The sequence below is a fragment of the Brugia malayi genome, assembly GCF_000002995.4.
Source record: "Brugia malayi strain FR3 genome assembly, contig: Bm_v4_ChrX_scaffold_001, whole genome shotgun sequence".
Taxonomy (NCBI): domain Eukaryota; kingdom Metazoa; phylum Nematoda; class Chromadorea; order Rhabditida; family Onchocercidae; genus Brugia; species Brugia malayi.
In genome coordinates, this window is record NW_025062479.1 from 17,669,440 (window position 1) to 17,688,286 (window position 18,847).

Genomic DNA, 18,847 nt, shown 5'->3' on the forward strand with positions numbered 1-18,847 from the left:
TCCATCTATTTCGATATACTCATTATTGCATAGCATTTATCTATCAAAATTGGGCATAATATTTCGTTTTTTCTGAAATTTCAGGGTCGTCTAGAACCCATGTTTTCAAGTGGATGGTAAAATTTCTTCGTGCTATTTCATATTAAATTATAATTTCTCTAATAAACTAAATTTTGGGATAGCTCGTGTTTAACGTTTTCCATCAGACAAAAAGATTCCATTTTTTCCTCAGTCCCATGAATTAAATCTGTTTATGACAAAAATGTGAACCTATCACACTTTAATGATTGCAGGTTTTCAAATGCCAGTTAATAAATGTGTAGCAGTTAATTAAAATGATGAACAAGAAAATTCACGGCATACCAATTAAAGAATATTTCACAAATCTAGTGTCTAAGAAAGTCGAAGTTGAACCAAATAATCCAGCATTCCGATGTTTCAATAATAAATTTCATGTTTATGTTCGTTTTTATACTTTTATACGAGTTTCCGATTTCATTCTTACCACAGATTTTCATTTTTTTTTAAAAGTAGCATGAACTATACAAAAAATTATAACTTTTATCATCCGCTTCACTTATCACCGTAACAAATACATGTGCAACGAAGATTTCAGTCTAGTTAGAAGGAGATGAAATAAGGAAAGGAATGAAAAATAAGGAAAGAAAAATTTTCTTATTTAGTCTCATTATAAAGGAACTAAATAACTAAATAAAGAAATTTAGTCTCATTCCTTTTTTTCGAATTTATTTTTTCAAAATCACGTTCCTTATTTAAAAAATTTTTTCCAATCAAACAATCGAAATCATCTCAAATGCCTAATAGTCATTTTATAGCCTGTTGCAAAATTCATGTTTATGCTCAGCATGAGTTGTTGGTTGATCATACTTGGCATTTTGTTTCCATGGAGCATAATGATCGTTTGGATAGCAATATTGTATTTTTTGTTAACAATTTATGCTCTCCAACAAAAACAAGCTACCTGTCTATGGCCAGCTATCATACATTCGGTAATTTGAAATCACATAATTTCCTTTAAAATTCAAACAAAATCGTTTATGATTTGTTTTAGAAGTAATGAAGTCCCGATTCCTTGAAATATTTACGTTTTATTTGCGGAAAAATGATAATTCGAAAGAAAGGATAAACTAGAAAATGATTTCCTTTTTAGGCTTTAGCAATATTAATTTGGTTATCTGGAACAGTCGTTCTGTTTACAACAGCGTTATTTAGCACGCAGACATTTCTGGATACATTTGGACAAGGTTTATTTTTGCATATTCTATAAAAGACAATCAGAAACCGATAGCCAACAAGAAAATGAAGTGCTACTAAATATCTAGATTGGTCCTATTTTTTATTTCTTTTTCTAATAATAGATTATGCTACTGTATTATAATGGAAATGCACCTTTTGACATTTTCAAAGTTCAGTTTCACTTAATCTTACTTACTCGTTTCTGCTCCTAATCAAATACGAATTTTTTAGTAATCTTCTGTCCTTATTGCTATTAAAAGAAAAAAAGACTCATCGAAAAATATCTTCTACAATCTTTTAATCCTACCAAACTTCAAACATCTTGAGGGGAGCTTAAATAATTACAGTTCACAACCATTAATCAATATTTCGCAAACAAAACACTAAGCAAAATTTAAATGCCATTACAGCTTAACTTTCCATACCATTGAGATGCAGTTTCAGGCCATCAACAACAATTCATTGTAAGATTTTTGATAGTCTTAATGATCAAGACTGCAATAATACTTGTTGGTCTTTATTTCATTTACCAACTTTTCGTATTCAATCAGTGCCGTAAATATTTCGACCATGTACGGAATGCTGACTTGCCACAAGCTCCTCAGGAAGAAGCAGTGGAGTTGGAAGTGATCCAAGATAAACCGTAGCGTGACGTAAAAAGAATTACCGATCACCCTTGTTAATGTGTGAAGTCCAGAATAGAAGCATTGGAAAGGCTAATAAACGAGGTCCGAACTGTATGGCATTCTGCATTGTGATCTTTAATTTATCAGAGCTGATCTATTTCTCTTTTTGAATTATCTCGTTTGAGATGCTTCCGAAAACAAGAAATTCATTTATCTTTTCTCAAGGCAGACTACACCTTACATTGTACTTATGAACATAGGAGCCACAACATTTCAAAGATAGCCGTCCGTAGACAGAAGGACGAAATTGTAATCCCATCGACGCGACTAGCACTTCATGGAGACATGACAGCGACCTCAACAAACAGTCTGGGACAGCAAAAATCAAAAGAAACAACTTTCACTTTTGTCCTCTACTTTTTTCTTCCGATCTGGACTTGAATACAGTGGACTTGAATTTTTTAGATACTAATTCCATGGAATATTTCTATTTCTACTGAAAAGATCCTCTGACTAAAAGGCAATTACTTCAGACCATCAGCTCCTATCTTAAAGATTTTAATTTCTTGGTGAATTTCGATTTCCGAATTGTTGATTTCTTCAAAATCTGTAATTTTGATAACGAATTTATGCTTTGTACAACTTTCTAAGATATTTGACAGAAAAAGTGTCGGCTTCCAGCATCCCTGCTCCAAGACAAAAATACTTCCAGAATAAAGAAATTTAAGCGCCTGATTCACCTTTTTTAAATTTTCTAAGAAGAAAACAGAACGGAATTAAAACAGAGCTTGTTCTTTCTAATTCTCACCAAATTTTAATAATTCATATACATGATCTACTGGAAGAGAGTATAAATATCAGGACATTCAGTAGCACTGCACTCTCCGAATGTCTTTTAAAAATGAGTAAAATTTAATTACATTTGTTCCAAATCTTTATTGCTGAAATATAGAAACAAGTAATGAAAAAAAAAAAAAATGAAAAATGAAAAATTTTGCAATGAAAAAAAAAAGTGGAAAATGATTACAATCGATTAAAACTTGCACTTTGTAAACATTCTTCGTGCTATAAAAGAATTGTAACGCAATATCGATGCGTAAAAGTGTTCACATCTGAACTGACATTCTGGCACAAATCGATAAATACGCGACCCGTCTTGAATAACATCTAGAATGAATTATCAAAATTTCAAGAGCCATTTAAATATGCTAATATGCAAAAGTATTAAAGCTTAAGCATTTGAAGTTAGATATGTCACTCCTATATAGCCAAAGCTTAATTTGAACATGAAAATGCATCATCATTTTCTGCACTTTAAAAACACAATTCTTAACAGACAATTATTACCAAACCCTCTCGATTTTCTCTAGAAACTGATTTGAAACATCTGACAGATGATGACTAACCTAATAACCTCGCCCTGATCACCGATAAATAACGAAGAAGCTGTGTGCATCTGTCAACATCCTTTCGCTAAAGATTGAAGAAATATTGTTTTAAAAAGCAACACTTTTGAACATATAAAACATTAATCGGAAAATCGATTTTGTCTCTCAGCCACACTAATCATTTTTTACAAAGCAATATGAATCTACCTATTTCAAAGAAAATCAAGGACCTGTCTACATGATGGATAAAGAAGGCTTACTGTCTACATGATGGATAAAGAAGGCTTACTGCGCTACAGCATATTAGCTGATTAGATGGCAATTGAGAATTCTCATCAGGACACAACAATACAACACTTTCATAACACAAACAGCAGAATGCCATAAATGAGACGGTGAAGCGAGTCAGCATTAAAGACGAAAAAGGAATTTTTATTTGCACCTTTAAGTCCTGTAAAATAACAGCCATTTTCCTTCTAATCCATCACTTTTACCATGGGTATAAAAGTTGTGTATCCTCTTAACAATTCCTTTACTTTTTTACAGCAGCATCCTCAATTTCAAAAGTTTATTTTCCCCAATTAAGGATTTGATTTTTAACCATTTCGTGTCATGATCGAAAATAAAAAGCTAGTTAGATATTAAAATTATCTGTCCCCTCACAGAAAGGATTGAGAATTATTAAAAGAAAGACTGCTTATACACAATATTGTTTCCTATTTCTATATAGAAAAATCAATTCGCAACAAGTAGCGTGACCTGATAATTCGATGCATGAAAAAACATTTCTTCAAGGATTGATATCCAATCAAACTGAGATCTGAGTATGGAAGAACTGATTTCAAGCTCTGAGTTGCGCTGTAGCATCATTTCCTGTCTTTCAAGACTTACATTAACTGCAGAGGAAGAAACAATAGAACAGATATCTAGAATTTCCTGAAAATCAATTGTTTTGATTTTCTGAAAATAAAAAAGCATATAGCTCAAATACTCAGTTAAGCAAGCAGAAGATCAAGAAAAAGCATACGTATCGATTGTAAATGAATTAAAACATTTTTTTTTTTACTCAAGATTTCTCAGTATTACTGACTTTAATTTACCATATTTTCAATCTAAGCACACAAATTCGAACAGTAAGGAATCAAAGAGATTAAACTTTACCAGAGAAGCGCATTTTAACAATGCCAAAATCTTCGGTTCTAAAAAAAGTGTATGTTTTATGTTCGTTTCTGATGGCGCATCGCCTATTTTCAGGATCTCTTCTAAATTGCATTTGTTAGTGCAAAAATCACCGGCCCACTGACATGAGTCGCACATCCAACAAAGCGATATGTTAAATTTCTGTTCTGCTGCAACATTATTTCCGTTCATGAAATCGCAAATCATCTGAAAAACCTCATTTTCAGAAGCCATACATTTTAAAAACAAAAACGCCTCGGGATTTAAGTATCTGAGATTGTCTACTTACACAATGATATAGCCCAAAAACAATTTGAAAATAATATTACTGCCTTTAACTTACCATATTTTCAATTAAAATATGTGCCTCTTCAGTGGTGATGTTTCGCAGTCCTTCGATGAAACCACCAAACTTTGAAAATTTCCATGGATTGGGTCTGAAGCACATAAATGATTTGAAAAAGCTATCAAATTTATAATAAAACTTTTAGAATGACTAAAATGTTAGGAGTATGCTAAGTATTTTGATGGTGATCATAGCGAAAAATTACCTTTTAAGGAGAGTAAAAGAAGATGAAAAAAGTTCGGCAGCAAACTTTTCAAAATTTGATGTAGTCATCATCTGCTCATAGATTCCTGCTGCTTGAATTTTCTTCTGTTCAATGAATTTTTTCAAATCATTCTGAAATAGGTTAAACGAAAATAAAAACAAACAATAACAGGATGAAAAAAAGAAAGGATGAAGGGATATGAAAAAATAAAATGTTATTTCAGAAAAAAAAATTGAAAAAAATACCCCAATTTTACCAAAAGTTGTGATGTTGAACCAAATCATTTGCATCTGATGTTCCACAAAGAACTTTGAACATTCCAACAAAATCTGAAAATAAAATGGCTAATACATGGACATTTTTAGAATTTTGATAAGAAATTCCTACAACACCAGAACCTTTCGGTAAGATGTAAATAGTTCTATTCCTTCTTTATGTTGTTCGCATGGTGTATAACTTGCGCACAGCAGGTAAACCTAAAATAATATCGTTCATCACAATAAACTGCTTAATAAAACTTTCCGAAAAGAAAAAGTTATAAAGAGAAAGAAATCAAAAATTCAATAATCGAAATTTGATATTAACCTCAGAATTCCCCGGTTTACTGCAGGAAGGTTTTATGACATGTACTTCATGGAAGCACATAAGCAAACGATTCAACAGTGTTACAGTATCGTTAAGAAATGCAGTATACATTTTTACAATAAATGTGCCATTTGTTTGGAGTAGTGACAACGATATATCAATTTCTTTCTGTAATAATGGAAAGATGATGCGTTCTTGCTCTGCCGGATTGTCCTGAAAAGATAGTTATTCATCCGAAGTTTTCAACAAACAGTTAAAGATTTAGAATTTCAAAAATGCAGATAATGATCTAGGCTTTCAACTTTTCAACAGAATAGAAATTTAATAACATACATATAAGAATCCTATGCAACTTGCACAGGAAATTTTGGATAAAAAACAGTTCTAAAAAAAAAAAAGGTTCGAAAAGAAAGACAAAACGGTACAATAATTCCTCCTCATGTTTACAACATTTCTAAAATACTTTCAATATTTCAATAAAAAGTAAGCAAGATTACCTGACAGTATACGCTTCCATCTGCAGTTATTAAAGAGAATTTGCCAACTTTTTTAGCAATATCATTGATGTATTCATTGGTCCATTTCAGTATATCACCACTGTTGTCAGGACCAAACAACCAGTTCGAAGATGTACTTGTGATCAATTCATCATCCAAGAACATGTCAAACGGTGAATTCCATTCATAATGTGGGTTCAAACTTAAATTTTCAACTTTAGATTTTCGCTCTGTTCTATATTTCCTTCAGCAGTCATAAACCAGTTTTCAGAACTTCCATTCTCAATTTACTATCATTCTCTCCCTTGTTTTGCATCTTCTATCTACTCTTTCCCTCTTGTTCATATTCTCTTTCAATCCTAGAAAAATTGTTACAAATTTTTGTATGGAGCAAACGTATTGAAGCCTAGAAAACTTCTCGATGTTATTCATATCAGCTCTACTTTTAAGGAAGTAGCTTTAATTTATAAGTAAAAGCTTAAAATCAATTATAAATTAAGACTCAAAGCAAAAAAAAGCATGCCTGTTTGCGTTCCACTGCCAAGAAAGCTTATTTTTCTGTAATATTAAATAAACGTTTAGAGCAGAAATGAAGGCACCGGGTGATTCGCATAAATGGAAACTTCTGAAATGCAATCATGTTACCACTTTGAAAATGTTATAGTTGCAAACTGCTTAAAATCAACACTGATCATTATCGCAACCACCTTTCTTACTTCAACGATCCCGTCAAATTTTCAACATCTTGCTTCCCCAAAAAAACATTATACCTAATAATGTGTTTTGCATCACTGCAGGGAAAGCAAAGATGAGAGAAGCGTACTAAGATTTCGTAAAATTTGAAGAAAGCTTGTGTACTGTATTCCGTACTATAGGCACTCTTCGCATGTTTACGGATAAAGGAACGCAGTGGATGCGTAAATGAAGTATGTCTTCGCCAATCGTCTATATGATCACTCGGGATCGTTTTCTAAAAATATAAATAACAATTCCATTTTTTTCAAAACAAAGAATTTCGAAATTTAACACAAGACCGAGATCCGAATATCCAAAATTCTTGCAGGAAAAATGAAAACTTTTAATGAATGCTCGAAGAGGCCTATCTTAAATCCATATCATGCTGTGTAAGAGAAACATACCCTCAGTTCATTTAAACAGTTGGACAGATCCCACAACTGAGACATCAGCTCCTCATTCGTTTCAGTATTAGATGATTCATCGGTAGGCAGAGGTTTCAACCTCATATGCTTGGAGAACAATGAAACCACCACCTGCCCATAAATTGATTTCAGCTGTTCTATTTCAGCCATATGAAGCGTGCTGCTGGGTTGCTTTAAAATTTCTATGTATTTCATAACATCCATCTAAATCCTCATTCATGCATTAACAGCTCTTGAATCAGAATAAAAGCAACTAATGTAAACTTGTTCAAAAAATACCTAAAAATATTTAAGTAAACTTGCATTAAAAAGAAAAAGTTTTATCTCAGACTGTATTTCTAAGAAGCACTTGGCAAAACCTGTAACTTTAAGCCAAACAACCATGACTTCTTCCGCTCTCAAACTCATGTCAACATTCTTGATTTCCTTCCACCTCACTTAACTTACTAAAAAATACTTGATTTCCTTCCACCTCACTTAACTTACTAAAAAATACTTGATTTCCTTCCACCTCACTTAACTTAGTAAAAAATACCAGAAGCCAACATGTAACCACTAATTTCTTCTCTGATGTAACGTCAGAAAAATATTACACCTGACTGGCTACACAAAAAGTTGCAAATTGAACAAAAATATTTTTTTATCAAACAAAAATATTTTCAGGAGTCAACAATACAACGTGAAATGTAAGCAGTGAGAAAAAATCAGATGAATATTCTTATGAAAATAACTTATAGGAAATAACTGGAAATAACAACATTAAAATTAAACTGCTACAAAAAAAAGGAAAATAAGCCGACAATAATTCATGCCAAAGAGTTTTTGAGGGCGATTATAGCTTCCTTCAGATGCTTTGATTCTGCCAACAGCAACGCTCTCTGTAAACAAAAAAAAAAAAAAGCTGAAAACAAATATATGAAAAAACCACGTAAAATTTTTATTTTTAAAATACCATTTGATGGTTTGAAACTCTACAAATCTTTTTCGTTTGCCCTGGAGGCTTCCACTTTACTTCATTTTTAGGGACAGGATGAAAAAACTTCTGAACCAAAAAATAGCAATAATATTAATTTAATAACGGATAACTTGAAATGGAAATTCTAATTAGAAGTTGAAAGGACTCATTAAATAGCTTGAACAGTTTCCGCGAACACTTCATAATTTGAAGTAAACAAAATACTTCACCTTTTCTACATTATTATTACGTATTCCAAGAGGCACTTTGTTGTAAGCTGGACTAGACAGTGTTTCGTCTAATTTCTGTAATTGAGCTATCACTTTCTCCTCCCTGTCCGTCAGTTTCGCAATTTCCTTAGGAACGTTAATTATACCCTAAAATTGCGCAGTAATCATCACATCGACTTGAACAGTAAACATGAACTTGTGTGTGATACATTGCGACAAGACATTAGATGAGAGAGATCAGTTTTTCAAATTAAAGAAATCAAAACCTCAAGAGGAAGTGAAATCTTGCAAGTTGCCGAAACAACAAGCTGGACAGTGTCCGGTGGCAATTGCTCTACTTTATCCGCAGTCAGCAGGAAAACCTGAAAGGTGGCAGAATAACGGATGTAAGAACGTAGCCTTAATGTCTAATTCAATTTTTAGATGTGTTTTTCTAGTATTAAAATGTAAATGCAATTTGATCATATCTATTAAATGCGATGAAAAATCGCCAAAAAGGTACGCAAGGAATTAAGAGAAAAAAGCAAGCCTTGGATGAGGAAGTTAAAGTAGTTATTAAGGGTACAAGATCTTCCATTTCTATTACTTCTGAGCTGTTTTCAAAAGCGATGTAAACTGAAATAGTTAATTTGGCAAACCAGTGACCTGTGAAGACATTAAATATAAGATTAATTCAAAGAAATATTACTGATCACAAATAATAATTTGGCATTAAACATTAAATACATTTAAACATGAATATCCGACTGGAACTATCTAGATGAAACTCACGTTCAGTTTTCATTTTAGCTGTTAGTCCATAATCGGAACGAAGAGAACGAACAGTTTTCACAATGTGCATTGCATGTGCCACCTGATTTTCCAGTGTTTCATCTCGAAATGCATACTGCAAAGGAATTATTTTGTGAAAAGCTATTTGCTTTATTTTAAAATAGCTCAAATAAAGAGCATATCACTAAAGCACAAACCTGCTTTGCTTCTGGATATGCAACAACACAGATGCTTTCTGATTCTTCTCTTGATATACGTGACGGTAACCGCTGCCAAAGCTCTTCAGTAATAAAGGGCATGAATGGTGATAACAGTCGCAAACCTGTTTCAACACATTCAAAGAGCACCTTTCGTACAATTTCTGCACCATTAGGATTTCCTACATATTAATGGTATTTTTATAAACGAACAGAATTACAAAACAATAACCCGACAGCATATAAATGATTTTAAAGAAAAACAGTACGAAAAAGAAAGGCATGCATATTTTTAAAAACATATTTTAAAAGTCAAATTCGTGAAGAACATACTCAAAGAACTAACCACTTCCAGCAAGTACTGGTTTGCACCCTTCAATATATATATCACAAAATTCATATAGCCAAAAATTATATAATGTAGTCGTAACGCGATTAAATTGATAGCTAGACATCCCACTATTGGATGATTCAACAGCATACGACAGTCGTGACAAAATCCAACGATCCAGAGTACTACTCTCTTCTGGCAACTGAAAGGAAAATTTTTTCTCATCATACAACTCAAAACAAAGCTTAACATCTTTAGAACCTTCTAGATCTATATTTTAAGCGAGAATTGAGATTGTGAGACCCAATTTAACACAGCATTCCTATGTGCTAAAATCCATGACGTCGAAAAAAACTAACAACAAATTTTTCCGCAGGTGCGAAATTGTTGCGTAACTGCATCAGTGTGAATCTTGATGCTTGCCAGATTTTATTGCAGAAGAACCTATATCCCTGAATTCGAAGCACATCAAGATTGATATCTCGGCACTGACTAGTATAATTCAACAATGCAAACCTTAATGCATCAGTGCCACATTCTGGTATACCATTCGGGTAATCGTGTGCTTGCCCTTCTTTCGCTCTTTTTAGTTCTCTGCAATGATAATAAAGTAAACAGTAAAACAAGATAAAAGTCATAAAAGATCCAGTAGCAGTAAAAAAAAAGAAAAACAAATGCAAATGGCTGTTTATTTCTTTAAACTGAACACAGTTCTGTACTGTCATAACAGAGTCAAGCATTGTGTTATATAAGACTCTTCCTAAAATATACTGAAGTACGATAAAATCAGAAAAAGTCAATACGGCAAAAGAAGCACACACCATTATGATATAAAAATCATAAAAGGGTTCCCGAAAGCATTCTCTAATATTGGTCGTAGTTCACCTTTGACTAAAGTGCTTACTTCGGGTCAAGGTTTCCAGATTCCAGTATTTTGGTGAGCTGCGTCAATGATGCACCATATATCACATTCAACGGATCGATTACATTACCTAACGATTTGCTCATTTTACGTCCATGAGCATCCCGAATCATGGCATGCAAATACACCTACGGAAGAAAAACGGAAGGTTTAATATTGTCAAATGGATTCATTACTGAAATATTTAAGCAGACTTAAAAATTATTTCGTCGTTTCCTTTTTGTCTCGAGAAAATTTTTAGTAGCTCCCCAAATTTTAAACAGATGAGTAGTTTTAGCAAGGCATATGAGAATTTTGAACGACCACATTTTAAAAGAAAACCTAACATCCAGAACACAAACTTTTTATTGTTACAATGTTTCTTCTCTAGCAAAGAAAGTTAATAAACTAACTTCTTGAAATGGCAACTTCCCAGTAAGCTCTTGCGACATAAAAACCATACGTGCTACCCAGAAGAAAAGTATATCATGTCCTGTTTCCAACAGTGTACTCGGAAAAAATTTATCCAAATCAGCAGTTTTTTCAGGCCATCCAAAAACTTCAAATGGCCACATTCCAGAAGAAAACCAAGTATCCAGAACATCTTCATCTGTAAATCATGTTGTTGCTTGTTTAAATAAGACAAACAACAATTTATTCGATATATAAGAATGATAACGAAGAAATGATATAGTATTGAAAACGAAACATAATTTTAACACTAAATTAACCAGAAAGTGAAAAGAAAAAGAAGATCCTCTTACGGATTCATCTAAAAAATATGTAAATGTGAAAACTACCTCTTTTCACAGAAACTTTCTCTTCTGAAACGTCAAACTTTCGAGCAGCTTTTTCCAATGCTTCAGCTTCATTATGTGCACTCACCCAATAATCATTGTTATCAGAAGTTCCAGCAGAAACTTTAGGGTCATCGACGGTGACGAAGTAAGCAGGTATGCGATGACCCCACCACAGCTGCCGTGATATGCACCAATCTCTAAAAAGCCAAATTTATAAGAAAGTTCAGGCGGTAGTTTTCGTTTTACATTCTAATACTTTATGTAGTTTAAGACATTATTAAGAGCAATTACGATAAAGCATCGAGGCAGAAAGGTTATTTACGAAATGAGGGAGCGTAAAATAATTTTTGCATTCTTCTATACCTTGCATTAAAAACTAAGAAAATTAAGTGTACCTAATATTCTCCAACCATTTTCGCCAAGTTACAGCATGAAAATCTGGTATAATTTTTAAATGGCCTTCCTCCACAGCCTCAATAGCTCGTTGTGCCATTTGATCACATTTTACATACCATTGTGATTTCAAAATTGGCTCAACAATATCCTTCGAACGACTGAAATTTTTTTGGAATTGGATGGCAAAACTTTGAAACTACTTAATTCGCAAAAGGATTCTTGATGAAAAGTTATGATTTCTAACCCACCTGCACAAAGGAACAACCATTGGATTATCACTTTGCCCCCTGAAAAGACCTTTTTTCTTAAGCGCCTCTAAAACAGCGTCCCTTGCGTCAAATCGTTTCATGTTCTGAAGCACATAAGAAAATGGGAGCAAAAAATATCTGAGTTTCATGAACATGCTAGTAAAATGTATATATCTGATCTCCTTATTTAATTCTTAAATTTTGATAATTTTCCACTCTTTGCAAGTAAAGAATAAAAGAAAACCTTGAATTCGCCACATTGTTCGCTCATGTTGCCATCATCTGTGAAGCAAGTAATGAATGGCAAATTGTGACGGAGTCCTACTTCATAATCGTTATGATCGTGAGCAGGAGTTATTTTAACTATTCCTGAACAAAACGTTCCAGTTTCAATCAAAAAAGCGGCCGATTTTTCAATTGGCCACTTTTTCCACATCAAAATGGTAAAAATGAGGAGTAACGCATAAATTTTAAATAAATATTAGAAGCGATTGATGAAAAACAGGAAAACAAGAAACAACACAGCTTTGGATTGTGATGGTTATGTTTAGCAAAAAAAAACTAAAACCACCTGTTGCAAATTCCATGTCAACAAACGAATCTGCTATAATTGGAAGTTTTCTTTGAAGAAATGGATGCAAGCAATTCTAGAATAAATAAGATATTATAACAAAAAGCTATGACGCAATCTTATCGAATACATTGAGTTATTCTCTTTCTTAGATTCTTAAACCTTTGTAAATTCCCGCACATCAAGCAAACTAAACCAATGAGTTTATGTAACGCAAATCAGTGTTTAGTATTTAACCATTATTCCGAATGTAAAAGACAAAAGAACCTTGCCAATAAGGTGTTTGTATCGGTTATCTTTTGGATGTACAGCAATAGCGGTATCGCCTAACATGGTTTCAACTCGAGTAGTTGCCACCACGACTTCTTCATCTAAATGAAATAAAGCTTGAAAACATTGCCTATGTGCAAAAAAGCGTCAGCCAAATTCTGAATAAAAAGGAAAAGACAATGTTGGAACTGTACAAAACCTGAATTTTCGATGGGGTAAGCAAAAGATGTCAATGTACCAAACTCAATTTTCCTCAAATATCCAGGAACAGAGAGGAATGTACGTCCGTTTAACTCCACTTTATCAACCTAAAGGTAATATTGAAGAAAGTGATATGATGCCAGTATAACTTAAAAGACATGAATCATTCTTTTTGTCTTTTTTTATAATGTAGCAATATACTGGTGGTAACCTTAAGTTAATAATTTACTGCTTAAAATGCAAATTACTCGCACTTTTTGTGGTCAGTGCTAGGAACATAACAAAGAGTGATGCAGAAAGTTGAAAATAATACTTCAATATCGGAAATTGCAGATCTCAAAACGCAACACCAATTCACCAGCCGATTACTTCGATATATGATACCTTTTTCATGCATTACGATAAAGGCATGTGTTACAGCACGTGTTATTTTTGGATCCATCATGAAACAGGCTCGATCCCAGTCAACTCCTGCACCCATTTTTCGCAACTGGTTATAAATCACTTCTCCTTTTCTGTAACAAGATGAAAAAGAAAAAAGATAAACCTAATGTAAAGGAGGGTGAGACTTCATACTTCAGTTAGAAACTCGAAATGCATTGTGAAACAAAATATTACGAATTATTGTGAAAAATCCATGAAACATGAAAACTCATATATGGAAAATGAATCAGGTTGTAATAGAAAAATAAAATGAGGATTTCATCTACATTGCTTTTTATCTAGTAATTTCAAATGTAGATGATAACTACAGTACTCTTTACAAATGGAATCGAGAAAAAGCGTACTCATTTTTCCATTTCCACACTTCTTCTACAAACCTCTCACGACCCAGATCATGCCTTGTTAAACCTAATTCACGTTTCAAACGTTTTTCTACCACAACTTGCGTAGCAATTCCAGCGTGATCACAGCCTGGATTGAACAAAACTGTCTTGCCTTTCATACGGTGCCTAAAAAACTAATCATGTTCATATATATATTGGTGCAGTAAAAAATTACTAAAACCGTGTTTTTTTAATAAAAGCGCAAAAATTACAAGAGAATGTTACCTAACACAAAGACGAAACCTAACAGAACAATGTCTGTTTCATATATATAAGCACCCACAAGTCTGAGATCTTACTTAAATACTGCAAAAAAAATGTCATTGAAAATAAATTCCTTTTGCGGATTACCATCTACATACAGCATCTTCTACAGAAGTAGCCAAAGCATGTCCCAAATGCAATGTTCCGGTGACATTCGGTGGTGGAATAACTACAGTAAAAATCCCTTTCGGATTCGGCTTACTGCAAAAAATCTCTTTAACAAAAAAATTGTAATTCTGAACGAAACCTCAAGACTTTGAAAAATAACTCAAAGAGAAGCACTCATTAGCGTTTATGATTCACGAAGGTATTTGAGATGTTTCACTTGAGACTGCATTATTGAGATAAATACAGCATAGTATAACCAGTCAGTTCTGAGTGATTTCTATAATGAAACTTCTTTTTCATCAGTAGTGTCATCCGCTTTATTCTATCAATAATCATCAAACCTTAAGTCACATTTATATTCAGGTCGAAAAAAGCCTGATTTCTGCCACCATTCATACCAAGCTGCTTCCACATATCTTGGACTATAAGCATTTGGCAAATCAATAATGGTGTTCTTCTTCTCTCCAGGTTTCGTATTAGCAGTGTATTCACAAACCTCCCTCCTCTTTGTTTCCACTGTCTGAAAACGTTGCTGATGAATCGACAGACATCGAGATTAAAATAAACGGGGAAGTTCCGGAATCAAGGGAAAAACTATAAATGCATTCAATGGACCCTTACCATTTGTTTTGCTTGACATGCTTGCACTTCCGTTTTCTTCACTTTCTCATGAAATTTTGCTATCTTCGCTGCTTTCGCTGCCTCCTTCTTCAGCTCCTTCGTCGTTTTGGGATTCGCCAATGCCAGATCACTACTGATTTGACTGGTTCTAGTTCCAATAATATTCGACATTAATCTCAACTATAAGTGGAAATACTTTACACCCCAAAGGTTTTAAACTCGATCTGCAGATATCAATTGTGACATTTATAAAAAGACCAAAATACTGTCACCCAATGCAAAATCCATTAACTCCATATTTAAGTGGCAATTATAAGTAAACATTTAGCACAGCGAATTTTCAATGCAAAATATTTACTACAGACCAAAGAAAACCAGTAGAGTAGATAAATGACTATAAACTAGTAAACAGAACATTGAAAAAATACAGTAAAAAGAAACTTCAGCAACTCCAAAGTCTAAATACCTGCGTCATGCTTTTGCGAAGATGCAATTCAATATAATTTTTGGTTAAGGCCAGATCGAGAAGGCTATTAGAATAAAGTTTGAATAAAAATACTCTTAAAGCAAATGCGGAAAATACATCTGGCTGATTACTGGAAATCAAAGGTACAACTAAAAAACAAAATCCACTAAATTTTATTGTATGAAGTGGATATAATAAAATAATATCAATATGAAAAAATAACAGACATATTTTCAGAACAAATTATGAAGAACATTCCCATTTGCACCAAAAAATTTATAAATTACATCCTTTATTAAGTGGGCCTCAACATGATAAATCGCTTCCCACAGTAGAACAAACTAGGTTAACTAAAAAGCACGGAAAGAATCATTTATAAACAATGCAAAGAAAATAAAAAATATTTCTCGGGAAATATAATGCTGCAAATCGCTCATGATCAGATGAACTTTAATGATCTCTCATAATAATTCACCAGCTTCTGAAATTACACCACTGTAACTGCTTATAAAAATGATAGAATTAGGGTCTTAGATCTATTGTTTGATTTGTTTCATAAACAGGTTTACTAAATTTGCATAGTTCATTAAATAAATGCTCTCCAACTTATCAAAACAAAATAAACAATATGTCCATCAAAAAACATAGATTCCGTCAATATCGAATTCCAAAGGATGCATAAAAATTACTTTTGGACATTTGCTGGCCAACACTCGAGTTGATATAACATCATGGTGTCCGTTCTCAAAACGCACTACTGCCAGAATTTCATTATGTTCCTTTTTAACACCAAGAATGCAGTCAACCTTAGTACGTTTCGACGCAATTTCTTCGCTGCCATTATCGCTACTTTCTGAAGCTTATCGAAAAGCGAAATTCAGTATTTAATAACCAATCGTAGAGTGCATTTAGGAGAAATTTTAGAAACATTAACCTTCTGAAAATAGTTCCTCTTTGAATTCATCTGTTTTCCTTTTTATGGATTTTGATAGTTTTTTTCCATCATCATTTGAACCACTTTCCTGAAGACTCATAGTTTTTGAGAAATACGGAAAGAGAAGAGACGAAATAATAAACAAAATAAACAGCACTTAACCACAAAAAATAAAAGTAACCTCTTTTATTGATCTACTTCGTAACGGATATTTCGTCGTATTTTTCTTCTGACTTTCCTCATATTCACGAATTGCATCAGGAGCGGATTCCTTACATATATTTACTCAATAAAAATGTTATAAAAAGTTATGTTTTTTCAATGTTTCAAATTTTTAGCAGCGAATCAGATGAATGCCCATCCCTTGGGTTAATATAAAAAATCTTCCTAGTATGTAGAGGTGTGAATCAATTAACAAATGTGATGAATGAAATTTAACTGCAAATGTGTGTGTGAAGAAATGAATGAAAGGGTTAAATTAAGAGACATACACAATTTTCTGCAGATTCCCATGTATTCTCGCTTTCACTGTCATATCCTGCCCATTTGATCAAATATTCGATTCTTTTCTTTCGTCGATTATATCGTTTATCAAGAATTTTTTCCACCACATATTCGTCATCTTCGCTGTCCCTGTCTTTCTCAACACCACTGTCCACACCAACAGCACCACTATTATTTTCTGAATTGCCGTTTTTCTCATTATGACCTGTCACCGTAATTCCCTCTTCATTTTCGTCACTGCCATCACCATCATTCTGCAATTTCTCCAAAAATTAAGTGAGCAAAGGAAAATCTGCAAGTGTTTTAATGCAAAGTAAATATTATGGTCAGTCAAAAAAAAAAAATGCATGCACCAGCAATTTATTTGAACTATATACATTTTACAATTTAATACCGTATCATGTGATAATTGAACAGTATTTACAACATTCTCTTTTGTAATATCATATATTTGCTATCTCGATTTGTTTGAACAAAAGTCAAGATAATAACAAACATACTTTCTCTTCCTTATTCATTGCTGTTGAAATCGCTTCTGCTTTCTTAGAAACATCAGAAATTTTCAGTTTATGCTGTTCCATCTCGTTGTCATTTCCTATAGTCTAAAACACAGTAATGAAGTAGCTGCTCTCATTTATAATATTTCGAACTCCTAAATAAAAGTTCTAAACTGAATCATACATAAAATTAATAAAATTAATATGCAAACGTGGACTTAGTAATGAATACATGCAAAGTAATAGGAACTTGAGCGTCAAAATGCAGTTAAAGGAAATCCGATAACAAAAAAAAGAGAATCAAGCAATTAAAAGCTGACTTTTCAATCTGTATAACAAGTTTCAGAATTTGGAGAATTTCAAAGATAAAGAATTTTCGATTAATACACCTACTAGAAAGTAAAATAGCGTATAACAAAAAAACGATCTACTAAGATATTAATGTTTATTGGTCAACTGTTAAACGATCTACTAAGATATTAATGTTTATTTGGTCAACTTATAAAAAACCACACAAAAAAACTACAGTCTAACTGGATGGCAAAAAAAAAACCTCGTCCCTGTTATCGCTCGATTCACAACCATTACCAACAACAGCGTTTGCACTGTTAGTAATCCTGCCTTCTAAAGTTCAATTATTAGTGCTTCTAGTCTTAATAGATACAGTCTCTCAAAATAAATGTACAGTTTTACCTAAACAGTCTGCAGCACAACATATGATAAAAAGATAAATCAGTCTGTTTAAAAGCAAAAGAAAGTAAATACTATATTTTATTACCGACTACTGGTTGTTGACGAGTGACGAATATTTTGATAGACAATAAATCATCTCATAAAAGAAAAAAACACGCAACAACGTTTCTTACATCCCTAGTTTCTGACTTTATTAAAAAAGAGGAAACTGCATAATCAACTGCAATTTCACAACAAAATTATTTACCATTTCAGCTTACCGGATGAAACTTCTTCGTATAATGTAATGGCAAAGGAAAATGAGAAGGATACATCATTACGGAAGTAATGCTGCTAAAATTTATAATTTTTTGTTCCAAAAGAGAAACTTAGTCATTAATTAATAATACAGAAAACCAACTTTCGCTCGAGTAAGCTTCAAGAAAATATTCTGCTTGCACAGCACGATCCGATTCCAGTAATTCAACCAGCAAATTTTCAGGTGCAACAACAGTTTGATTCGTTAACCGCAAATCATTGGCACCATCGTCTTTTTCAACGCCTACTTTCGTCATATTCACTAAACAAGTGTAGAATTATATGTCAACATATGCTAACAGTTAACCGATTGACAACTATTCAAAAAATTATAAAACTGCATTTTGATTTTGGACGACAAAATGTAATGTGAATATAGATAATAGGTTACTATGCTATTGAAATATGGAAAGGAGATTATTGCCTAAAGATTTTACATTTTCTCAATAGTCGAACAGTACTTTCCATCCGAATCTTATTCATAGCCCACATGCCTGTAAGCATTTAAATAGGTCGCGTCTC

At 32.9% G+C, this 18,847-nt stretch overlaps 4 protein-coding genes across 8 annotated transcripts; 1 reads left to right on the plus strand and 3 right to left on the minus strand.

The window, feature by feature from the left end:
• Window positions 1–335: 335 nt before the first annotated feature.
• On the plus strand, window positions 336–1,904 carry Bm9546 (Uncharacterized protein; the record flags this gene model as incomplete). The annotated part of the gene is made up of 4 exons (XM_001897979.2): window positions 336–461; window positions 837–1,010; window positions 1,172–1,265; window positions 1,702–1,904. 4 exons carry the CDS (start codon window positions 336–338, stop codon window positions 1,902–1,904), a joined length of 597 nt encoding a protein of 198 aa, XP_001898014.1.
• Window positions 1,905–2,916: 1,012 nt separating this feature from the next.
• Window positions 2,917–7,447, minus strand: Bm6507 (Uncharacterized protein; the record flags this gene model as incomplete). The annotated part of the gene is made up of 14 exons (XM_043075213.1): window positions 2,917–3,050; window positions 3,290–3,356; window positions 3,561–3,722; window positions 4,031–4,207; window positions 4,433–4,657; window positions 4,794–4,887; window positions 5,002–5,132; window positions 5,247–5,330; window positions 5,400–5,477; window positions 5,587–5,799; window positions 6,084–6,285; window positions 6,607–6,708; window positions 6,854–7,053; window positions 7,223–7,447. 14 exons carry the CDS (start codon window positions 7,445–7,447, stop codon window positions 2,917–2,919), a joined length of 2,094 nt encoding a protein of 697 aa, XP_042931147.1.
• Window positions 7,448–8,049: 602 nt separating this feature from the next.
• Bma-glp-4 (Uncharacterized protein) lies at window positions 8,050–15,105 on the minus strand (the record flags this gene model as incomplete). Of its 2 annotated transcripts, XM_043075214.1 has the most annotated exons (22): window positions 8,050–8,121; window positions 8,429–8,575; window positions 8,695–8,790; window positions 8,931–9,043; window positions 9,200–9,314; window positions 9,397–9,578; window positions 9,743–9,929; window positions 10,087–10,321; window positions 10,632–10,777; window positions 11,042–11,238; window positions 11,429–11,625; window positions 11,824–11,982; window positions 12,073–12,176; window positions 12,317–12,441; window positions 12,644–12,719; window positions 12,911–13,014; window positions 13,113–13,221; window positions 13,428–13,629; window positions 13,903–14,067; window positions 14,293–14,406; window positions 14,655–14,833; window positions 14,935–15,105. In XM_043075214.1, the coding sequence occupies 22 exons, from the start codon at window positions 15,103–15,105 to the stop codon at window positions 8,050–8,052; spliced, it is 3,195 nt and encodes a 1,064-aa protein (XP_042931148.1). The 2 variants fall into 2 exon arrangements, with proteins under 2 accessions (XP_042931148.1, XP_042931149.1); XM_043075215.1 differs by lacking the exons at window positions 14,293–14,406; window positions 14,655–14,833; window positions 14,935–15,105 and having other exon boundaries at window positions 13,903–14,060.
• Window positions 15,106–15,839: 734 nt separating this feature from the next.
• Window positions 15,840–18,582, minus strand: Bm4730 (Uncharacterized protein; the record flags this gene model as incomplete). 4 transcript variants are annotated; one of them, XM_043075216.1, is made up of 8 exons in its annotated part: window positions 15,840–15,881; window positions 16,090–16,253; window positions 16,335–16,422; window positions 16,516–16,605; window positions 16,826–17,092; window positions 17,339–17,440; window positions 17,889–17,959; window positions 18,429–18,582. In XM_043075216.1, 8 exons carry the CDS (start codon window positions 18,580–18,582, stop codon window positions 15,840–15,842), a joined length of 978 nt encoding a protein of 325 aa, XP_042931150.1. The 4 variants fall into 4 exon arrangements, with proteins under 4 accessions (XP_042931150.1, XP_042931151.1, XP_042931152.1 ...); XM_043075217.1 differs by lacking the exon at window positions 16,516–16,605; XM_043075218.1 differs by lacking the exons at window positions 17,889–17,959; window positions 18,429–18,582 and having other exon boundaries at window positions 17,339–17,419.
• Window positions 18,583–18,847: the final 265 nt, after the last annotated feature.